Source organism: Typha angustifolia, chromosome 12 (genome assembly GCF_048772165.1).
Source record: "Typha angustifolia cultivar Huaian chromosome 12, ASM4877216v1, whole genome shotgun sequence".
NCBI classification, from domain to species: domain Eukaryota; kingdom Viridiplantae; phylum Streptophyta; class Magnoliopsida; order Poales; family Typhaceae; genus Typha; species Typha angustifolia.
In genome coordinates this window covers 9,819,809-9,830,696 of record NC_133250.1, presented here as the reverse complement: position 1 = coordinate 9,830,696, position 10,888 = coordinate 9,819,809, and the positions used below count along the sequence as shown (strand labels likewise).

Genomic DNA, 10,888 nt, shown 5'->3' with positions numbered 1-10,888 from the left:
ATATGTTGTTAAGAAAATATATAAAAAAATCTATGGGTTGAAATAATATAACTATTCCTCGTAGCTAACTTCGCTTAGAATTGCAAGAAAAAGAAAAAGCTCCTCTAAATTTTAGTTTTAAATTTTGTCCAGTTACTTCAATATTTTAATTTGATATTAAGTTTGAAGTGTACTCGATCTAGTTCGGTAACTAAAGTTGGGAAGTGTTAGTCTGGTCAAAAGCTCGAGAGAGTACCCCTAAAAATCTATATATATATATATATTATAATATTACGGTTTTACGTGGACAATTTTCAGATTACTGTTTGTCATCTGTAAGTTAAAAGCATAGTAATTTAATTAGCAAAAGGATGTAAATACCCCTCACTAGAAAGAATATATACAAATAGGAACAAAAAGTAATCTTGTCTTTTGAATGATTTAAGTTTACCAGAGTATCCATACGGAAGTGATTTTAGACATATTAAAAAGGATACACATGGAGAGAAAACACAACTACAAGTAAAAAGAGCATCACCTAAACATCATAAATTTTCTGAGTGTCAGAAAATAATATAAGTTTTGCCTCATATATTGTGATAAATTAGAAGCTCGCTTTAATCACAAAGAGATGGTAGAGATTTATTCCCAATAAAAGCCTCTGGCATAGATTAACAATGGAATATACAGAGAAACTTTTCAACTGAAAAATGAAAACCAGGAAGAGTAAACAAGTTAACAAAAAGATATTACCATCCAACTACAGCGAGCGTACCACTCCGCAACACAAAGAGGTTGCAGAGTGGACTCCAGGTGAAAACTTGATGGAGAAAAAGGAAGATAAACTAGCTGGCATGACCAAAATGTAGCTGTTTAATATTCTGACTATCTATCAATAGAATTAAACAGCAATGTAGAAACCCTCAATAAAATAAAGAACAAATTATCTGACAGTGGTGCCACATGACCAGCTATCATCCCTGATATATTACATCATAAAGCAGTCTTAAAGGGGTACTCTTTGAGCCCATGCACTGGGATTTACAAGCATGGTATACATAGGGTGCAACCTTTCACTTCCTCATTTTTCAGTGCAACCTTGTCAGCTCCTCAACCCTTTTGGACAACTCCTCTACCGAGACCCCCATCACATTTGAGATCTCCTCCATTCGGCTGCGGCTAAGATCGAGGAAAGATTCAATTAGGTCACCATCCAAGAAGTTCCTCGCATCGACGGTCTTTTTCTCATTGTTGAATGACCGCCAGTGCTCATGGCTCAACCCACCCACGCCTTTTATAACCTTTACCAGGTTGGCCTGGAGTTTCTCCAGAAATGAATATTGGTCATGAGGGAGGGATGCAACGACACCAATGACACCATTGACAGTGCCAAAGATGACTGTAGGGATTTGACCTGCCTCTGAGTCAGGGAGGCGCATTACAAGAGAACCATGCCGGAATCTGTTGACAAACTCACCAAGATGGTACTCTCCAACTACCTCAAGCCGGCCCCTCTCCTCATCAGTGGCTGCATCACTATTCTTGCGCACAGTGAATAAGTTAAAATTGTTCTCAGCACCCAGGTAGATATCATCATCAAGGATCTCAACAGCAGTCATCCAATTTGCATTGTAGTCTCTTGCCAACTCCTCAATGGCGCCCTCCTCATGCTGACAATATAGCGTAGCACAGTATTAAAATCTATAAGAAGGGCCAGCTGGCTAGTGCATGTCATAAGACACCAATAAAGATGAATAATCTAGCAATGGAACAGAACGAGATCAACCATGTGAATCCAAAACAAATACTTCATAAAAACTGGAAATCATATTATTCTATGAAACTACTAGATGATCGATTCCCATGATAGATGACGCTAAGTAAATCTATTCGAGATTGATGCTCACCTTATACAGCAACAGGGATATAGACTTCATAAGATCACCAACAACAATGAAATCACCACGAGTTTGAACATACAGGGCCAGTATGTGGCCATGATGCCCACATTCAGATTGCAACTCGCGTGGTCCATCTTCCCGAAGCATCCATTTATATAACTGAATCTTCTGATTGATTGCAGCCAGCAACTTCCCATTGAAGGAATTGAGTGAGTAAACAGCTCCCTTAGTTTCCTTCTCAGCAATTAATTGTAGCTTCCCATCTTCAACTACAAAAACCAAAATGCGGCCCTACGACAAGTAAAAACATTATTTGCATGGAAACAATGAAATGTGAACGGTTATTAATTTTTAATATGTATTACAAGTATTGTGTCAGCCATTAAACCAATACTTGCTAAATTAACGATAAAAAAATAATAACAACCAACATTTAAGATAAACCGAGTGGTTTCCTTAGTTGTTAAATACTTAACAAGTTTATGTAAGTCAGAGTAGCAAGTAACAAGTATCAAGCAAAAAGAGAAAAATGAGCATATACAGCTTCAGCATAGCGAGTCGCAAGTTTACCTTGGTAGGTTCATTTTCTTCAGGTAAGACATAAGCTGTTCCCACACAGTAATAAACATTGCTATCATCCGAAAACGAACAGCTGATAATGGAGCAGCCATATTCATAGGTATCAAGGGGGTAAGTTGATATAAACTCAAAAGTCTGATCATCCAATAACCTAATAAAGTGTGTCTCAGTTTCCTCATTACTAGTCTGATTATTCTTGAGACTGCAGATAGCAAATGTCCGAGATTGTTCCTGATGGCAGATACGCCGAGCATGTTCGCCAAGAGGAATTGTGCGAATGTGAAGCTTCTGGATGTCATCAATGGTTCCTATTGAAAGCTCACCTTCTTTAGCAATTGCAAGGCTGTATTAATCAATAAGAACTCATTCAGCAAAAATTTAAAAAAAAAAAGAGTTTTCCAGAGATGAAACTAAGAGTATAAGCATGACAAGCAATTGAAAAGCTCCATAAATAGCTAACCTAGTCAGGTCAAAAAGGATCAAGATCCCATTCTAAGCAAGGCAGCAGACAAATTTACACAAGAGCTTTACAACAGAAGTATCGTAAAACCACAATTTCAAATTTTACCAACAGAGACTCAATACCAAAGCACATAGATGGAACTTGAGAATAAGCATACTATGAGAACAGAGAACAGTGTTAGCAAAGGGCAAAATGATTATAACTGAACCTCTAAAGTTGCATAATTTACTGTTCAGAAATCATAAGCCAAGGAGTACTACTTTAGGAACAAATATTTGACAAATTAAATATACAAACAAATATAAGATCAACAAAATGTAACATATACCCTGAATTAGTCAGAGGGATACCTTGTTAAAAATGAAACTTATAAGATAATCTATGGCAAAGAATTCTTATTCACACCAATATGGCAAGACAGAAGCAGATGGCCAACAATGTCATATGATTGTAAGTACAGAGAGAGAGAGAGAGAGAGAGAGAGAGAGAGAGAACCTGTCCGGGAAAGCAGCTGAATTAAAGGGACACATATGGCTGACTTCTTTTAAATTGACATTACTATAAAGCAGCTTCTTATTGCTGCTGTAGATGACAGTTGGTCTATCTGATGCAGCAAATACATGGGTTGTATCTTTTGAAGAGAATGTACGTAGGCTTATAGGTTGTGTCCCAAGACAAACCTTCTTCCTATCGGATAATTCACCTGTGCTTATGTTCAATAGGAAATTAAACAGGTGTCCATCTCCAAGGGCACAAAGCAAATATGATACCTGAAAAAGCAATTAAGGTAAATAGACATGTCATACCAGAGCTGTTAAAAGAAATATGTTCAAAAGCATACCCCTTCGAAAGTACATAAAAGAACAGAGCGAGGAATGATTTCTCCACCCAAGTTTTCCTTTGTCATTAGTTCAAGGTTTGGAAGTGAAAATATCCTGACACTTATATCTGTCCACATGCCAACTGCTGCTAGTGAACTATAATTAGAATTTTCACCAATCGGATTTATGTCAAGACAAGAAATTGCATATTCCAGCTGTATGTGTTTTACTTCAACCAACTTTGCCTTCTCAATTTCTAGGTAAACAAGATGCCCGCCCCCAGTGGCCAATAAAACCTGCAGTTGACAACAGCAACATAAAGCTTCAGGAGATTCAGTACTGCTCAGATTGAGTCATAGTGTAGGGAAGGTGATTAATTGGCATTCACAAAGAGGCATTTATTTTATACTACCATTTGTCTGCATGAATTGCATACAGCCATGTGCACTAAGCATATGTCTCAAAATATAAGCTAGAGTGTCCTTTAGTTTAACCACTCTGATCTGACAAAATAAAGTAAAACATAAGCTAGAGTGTCATTTAACTCCTAGTTCTCTCTTAACCAGTTTTCTATTTAACTCTTTTTTTAGTGAATCTATGTTACAAGTGTTGAAAAGAAAAAAGGAAAAACAAGCAACATTAACTTCATGCACGACATGGAGAAAACTAGAAAAGCATATTTTATGCAAAATGAAGATAAAAAGCCTAGTACTCTTAAACACCTAAGCCACTATACTCTCGTCATGCATCCATCAGTTTGTACTTTGTTAGTTTAAAGGCACGCCTTGTAGGAGCACGACGCACGTGACAAGACACTTGAGGAGAAAATTGAAACTACTTCAGTGTTTGAAGTTAGATCAAACTTCATTTATTCAAACTAACATATGTTACATAATTGATAAGATTAGACAGTCAGTAGTTTGGTAAAAAGAACTGACCTGAGTAGCATTAGCAGAAGCAACATTGATCGAGAACCCTGATGGTGCATTCCATTGATCTAGTAACTCTCGAGATGTGGAGCTTACTAATCGAACAGAATTAGCAGTAACCTGTTATGTAGAATGTATCAGCTAGGGAATTGTTATTTCAAACATACACCATTATATATGTGATTTTGCGCGGAGATGGTTGATCTATTCTTCAGTCAAGTATTATAATTTGTATGAAAACGTATTCCCATTAAAAGAATTTGATACATTAGTATGATAATTCTCAAATAGATCATTATTTAAATTTGAGGGACACTATATTACTAAGTTGTAGAACAGAACCTGCACAAGTTGATCATGCATGGCATTTTGGCAAAATAAGGTCTGTGTTTGCGCATCAAATCCTTCTATCTCAGTTTCTTCCAATTCATCCTCTATATTCATTGCTAAAATACGTGTCTCACTGATGAAGCTCACAACCAAGAAGGTATCATATGGATCATTAGTAGAAGAGCGCAGGGACCACAGTCCTTTGATGCCCTGAAGTTCTACAGAAGCCTATTTCACATAAAGACAAATCCATTATTAAAAATCCCTAGAGAACTTTTAGTATCAATGAGAACATGTGAAAGACAAAAAAAAAAAAACTAGCCTGCTCATTAATCCCAACACCATTTCGAACGACACGAAGGGAGCCATCTTTATAAGCTCCTGAGCAAGTAACAACCTGACCCTGCCCTTGCCTCTCAAGATCAACAACACAGAAGTCTACAATAGGCCCAAGATTGACATATTTTTCAAGTACTTCGACATATGAACCTTTTGTATCAGGTTGCAGATTCAGTTTAATTAGCTGCAGGAAGAAAAATCAACTCAAGGTATTAAGGTATTAAATATTCCAGCATGCAGCATTTACATGACATGAAGAACTAGTTTTGCGAACTTGATAGAAATATCTAAAATCTAACACAAAGTAATAGTAGGAAATAATTTAACAGACATTCAGAAAAACTTCTTGATGTCTCTCACATACCCAACCTGAAGATCTACAGTGCCAAATGTGAACAAAAGGAAAGAAGAAAATTGTGGATCCTGTTAATAGTATACCTGTGAATCACCATAGCTTGAACCTACATAAACTACTGCATTGTCAAGGTAAGATATTGTTGACGCAACAGAGGTTTCACCTAAGTGCTCGATTTTAAGACCAGTTACCCTGTAACATATCCAAAAGAAAAGGGAAAAAAAATCAAATGAGTAAAACACCTACTGTAACAATACTCAAGTTAAATATACACAAGCTAAATATGTATCATTGCATTAAAACATGTACCTTTCTCTCTCATGGGTGATGACAAGTAAATGTAGAAGACCTGCATTATCACTAAGCAAATACCGAGAACCATCTGCATCAACCCTCCCATATGCTCTTGTAATTGACTAAGATGGAACAGAAGGAAAAAGTAACGATGGCTAGTGATAAGAGGAACAAGCACATTTACATATTAAACTAAAGTAGCAGAACTGAAGGTGGAGGAAGGGACTGGGAAGGACACTTACTGGTCTAATTGGAATGGCTTTAAATGCAGTAGCACTACAATACACTATTGTCTCCTCCCCGATAATTATAACACCACCAAGAGGCATGGGAACAGGGATTAGAAGACCAGCCCCATTATCAAGATTATTCTGTGACCATGGACCCTCAACAAAGTCTTTATCCTTGAGAGCTACTTCATATGTCTTAACATGCCGTGCATCTTTGTTATCCTGTAAATTAGATGGCCAAACCATGATAATCTTTTAGTATAGAAGAAGACTATCCTTCTAAGACAATGCATAGGGGAATATGTGTGTGTGTGTGTGTCAGTAAGCCAGGAACAAACATCACACGCAGGCCAAGACTTAACGAATTAAACTATCTCATACTTTTCAATGTGTACCTAGTATACACATGCCTATTAAGGGACATTCTAAAATATGAGCAAACCTGGTAGAGGACGACAATTGTGGGTTTTGAGCAGCCATATAGAAACTTGATATCCAAAACTTGAAGCTCTTCAAGCCTGTGAATGGAGTAAAGGAATAAAAAAAGTTTTCCACAGTAATAAATGAATTATTAATGAGCAGCCATCATATCATCCATGAGACATCAATAATGAATGAGGGACCACGTATCACACCGCATACAAATAATTATAAAAAGAACAAGTGCCCAGATTATTAACAAAGAAATATGTTACCTGATATTAAATGCTTCTTTTAGTTGTCCCTTATTGTCAAAAGGTATAACCTGATGGAACAAGAGAACAATTAACCAAGGATAGATCATTATGCCTATATTGAATGCAACTAACTAAACAGCTAAATTACACTTACCTTGAATAAGCCATCATATAGATGGAGACCAATTAATCTACAATCAGGATCAATAATTCCGATCTATGAGAACAAATAAAAAGATATCAGGAAATAGTGCTCACACATATCACATGACAATAAACAAAGGCGCCGGAAAATCAGATATCACCAGAGATGCAGAGCGAGAAACTCCTATATGATAGTGCTTCGGAAAAATCTATTATATCTAAGAGCAGGTTATGCATTCATTTAATGTTAAAGCGGGCTTGTGCAATATATATTAAGCTCATGAGCCTAACTAACCTGAATGAAAGAAACATCATTGGCAAACAACTCATCCTTTATCTACTTCAGCAAATCCATGGAGAATCATAGTATCACTCGAACAATGAGAGAATGATGAGAATGAATGCTTTGTGCAAAAGTTTGGTGCAGCAGAAGTTAAAAATATTCTATCAGGTAAAAACAAAATCACAAAACACCGCATTTAGAAACACTTACAGAGAAAATTAATAGTCTTCTAGCTCAATTGATAAAAGAACATTTATGGCAAAAATTCAAACTCCCCCTAAAACTATATATGGCTTAATCTCATAGTTGCATCTACAGTACTAAGAAACCACAAGAAAGTATTCATTGGACAAAAGTTGAAAGCCTATATTTATTTCTAAGTTGCAAGTCTAAAGTGGTAGCTGATGTTGCTGATGTTATAAGGGATATTCTGCCATGGTTACAACTTAGAGAGCAAGGGCATATACAGATACAACTCAATCAGTGTGATGAATACAGAAGTCTCCCTTTATCCCTATCTCTATAGATGAACAGCATTAATAAACAACAAACTAACCGCCCATAGCATCTCAGGCAACCTCTAGTGGTTGCTAGACTGACAAAATTATTAGCTAGCGATGAAAGGAAAAAACCAGGCACACCTGTCCATTATCTGTTGGGCGACCAATGCGGTCAGAAACATCTCCCATTGCTCTGCACATAAGAAAAATTAATAGAATGATTACCCAATTAAAAAGTAAGTTACAGACTCACATTTTGGTCATCAAACACAAGATACATTGAAGTAAATTATTCATTTGTCTTCATGGGAAGACATCATGGAGCAACAAGTTTACGTAACACAAATTGTTCATATATCGGTATATCCAAGATAAAACCAAAAATTGTAGGACTGGCATCTCATCTCTGACCTCGTGATAAGCTCTGAGGACTCTCCATCCCACTGAAGAACGCAAAATTTGTATCTTTCCGTAGCAACAAAAAGGAAATCTTGAGCTTCACCCTGGAACACCACAAGATTACATAAGACTCTACAGAATACATAAGAAGGACAATGTTGAGATGAAAGATAGAAACCTACATGAGGTCGGAAGAGCTCAAGGGTTGCAATCCGTCCATATAATGGTACATCCAGCATAGGCTGCTACAACTGAAGACAGTTACTTCTGATGGAAACATATTTGAAAGCAAGTAACTGAAGGATGCATGCATTTTTACTACTTTCTCCCACATTACTCTTGGGGGCATGCCAACCATCTCAATGAATTGCCACAAAATTTATCATCAATAGATACTACAACTAACTTGTGTCAGATTGCGCATTCATTTCTTATTCGGCCATTTCTAACAATCCCACCCAAACGTCTCCACATCCTCGTCACAAATACATGCAACTTTCACTTGCTGATTCCTAGTTGTCCAAATTATGATCCATAAAGTATGGCTGTCTTATAATTGTCCAAATTCTTGCTATCCCAATTGATAATTGAATAGGTTTTTCAGGCATACAATCTATAACTCATATCTACTAAAATCTCAACCAATATGAACCAAAACGATAAAAAAAAATGCCAGAACAATTCAACGTAAAACACCAAAATCTGGATGAGCTGCTTACCTGAAGACCATGAGGAGTAAGCAAATGGATCTCTATACGAGTACATTTACTGAAAAAGCAAAATGGAAAAGCCTTTCTTATTAACAATATTATCTTAATCAATAAATCGTAAAGCATCCATCAAATTAACGAAGGCCCCAAAATAATAAGCAATGACATGATCTTATATTTTCCGAGGCCCCGAACCCTAGAAGTTCAGACATTCCCGGTGGAAAAAAAAAAGGAAGGGAAAGGGGTTATTAAGATCTGAAAGAGAAGCCCTAAAATGGAAATGGAACCCTAGAGAAGAGAAAGGGAGAGAGGAGAGAGGATTACGCAATGATGAGATTGAGCTCCTGGGGTCCGGTAAAGTTGCCGACGCAGGAATGGGTGACGTTGGTCGGCTTGTGCGCCGTCACCACATAGTTCCACACGCTCATATCTGCCGCCGCTTCTACTCCGCCGCCGCCGCTTCTACTCCGCCGCTACCGTCGCCAGAGAGAGAGAGAGAGAGAGAGAGAGAGAGAGGGGAGAGAGAGGGAGAGGGGGGTTTTAGAAGGTACTTCAAGGGAGAGCTATGCCCCTATGGTCTTTGCCCTTCTACTAGCGTAGCGCCAGTGCGCCACACACACATCTGTGCGAGCGTTAACGGGCCGGATCCATTTAAGACCCGTTTTAGGACTTGTGTACACTGGTTAAAACGGGTCGGATGTTATCCAATCCGACCCGCCATCTGACCCGATTGATTCGAGTTCAAAAATTGTTCAAAAATCCTTACCCGACCGGATATAAATACAATTAGAATTTTCATACAATATCTACACAAAGACGGATACGAGTTGGGTAAATTTCTTAAAGATTCAGATACGAATATCAAATATTCAGTTACCCATGATTCAGGGATCTTAGATTTATAGTGGGCCTCTCGGATGTTATCTAATTCGACCCGCAATCTGACCCAATTAATTCGAGTTCAAAAATTGTTCAAAAATCCTATCCAAATAGAATTAGAATTTTCATAAATATTTAGACAAAGACGGATACGAGTTGGGTAAATTTCTTAAGATTCAGATACGAATATCAAATATCCGATTACCCAGATTCGGTGATCTTAGATTTACAGTGGACCTTTCGGATGTTATCTAATCCGACCCACCATCTGACCTGATTGATTTGAGTTAAAAAATTGTTCAAAAATCCTATCCGATCGAATACGAATACAGATAAAATTTCTATAAATTATCTAGACAAAGATACATATACAAGTTGGGTAAATTTCTTAAGATTCAAATACGAATATCAAATATCCGATTACCGAGATTCGGTGATCTTAGATTTACAGTGGGTCTTTTGGATGTTATCCAATCCGACCCACCATCTAACCAAATTGATTCTAGTTCAAAAATTGTTCAAAATTCCTATTTGACCGAATACAAATACTGATAAATTTTTCATAAATTATCTAGACAAAGATACGAATATGAGTTAGGTAAAATTTTTCATATTCAGATACGAATATCAAATATCCGATAAGATTATCGAAATTTGGTCATCTTAGACAAATTAAGATGGGCCTTTCTACAATGACATATGTACCATTACTTTTCTAAAATAAAGACTCGGTGTGGAAAAACAGATAGAACTCGGCTTTCATGATTGTTTCTTATGTTAATTAATTAATTGATTAGTAAATATTAAAACTTAGTGGCATGATCGAGTTAGTTGGACTTTGGGTATAATAATTAGCTATATTAATCCATGGAACTACTTTGAGCAATTAATATGTATACTAAAGCAAATAACAACAATGTTCATACTGGAAAAGAGAAAAATGAATTAGCACGAGACAGTAGCATAATTAAACACGACCAGAACTGTCGTTTACTATTATACTTAAACTTAATTTTCTATCTCTCTCTTACTACTTAGATGATGAGATCGATCTCATTACTCTGCATTTTGAAATA

At 36.8% G+C, this 10,888-nt stretch overlaps 1 protein-coding gene across 1 annotated transcript; it reads right to left on the bottom strand.

Annotated features, from left to right (window-relative positions):
- Positions 1–834: 834 nt before the first annotated feature.
- LOC140771808 (DNA damage-binding protein 1) lies at positions 835–9,514 on the bottom strand. Its single transcript, XM_073113514.1, has 19 exons — positions 9,258–9,514; positions 8,943–8,991; positions 8,406–8,465; positions 8,236–8,327; positions 7,966–8,017; positions 7,052–7,114; positions 6,916–6,965; positions 6,663–6,738; positions 6,233–6,442; positions 6,006–6,112; positions 5,780–5,888; positions 5,325–5,525; positions 5,015–5,230; positions 4,682–4,792; positions 3,764–4,039; positions 3,418–3,692; positions 2,451–2,802; positions 1,887–2,171; positions 835–1,649 (listed from the first exon to the last, which is right to left on the bottom strand). The coding sequence occupies exons 1-19, from the start codon at positions 9,359–9,361 to the stop codon at positions 1,068–1,070; spliced, it is 3,270 nt and encodes a 1,089-aa protein (XP_072969615.1). The 5' UTR covers positions 9,362–9,514; the 3' UTR covers positions 835–1,067.
- Between the last annotated feature and the right edge of the window lie 1,374 nt (positions 9,515–10,888).

What these genes read in the sequence shown, in the direction of transcription:
- LOC140771808 (XM_073113514.1), bottom strand. Translation starts at nt 9,361, where the DNA reads ATGAGCGTGTGGAACTATGTGGTGACGGCGCACAAGCCGACCAACGTC. An exon ending in ATCACCCATGAGAGAGAAAG is followed by an intron (nt 5,889 to 6,005) that starts GTACATGTTTTA and finishes GATATGTTACAG; the next exon opens with GGTAACTGGTCTTAAAATCG. An exon ending in TGCATGATCAACTTGTGCAG is followed by an intron (nt 4,793 to 5,014) that starts GTTCTGTTCTAC and finishes TCTACATAACAG; the next exon opens with GTTACTGCTAATTCTGTTCG.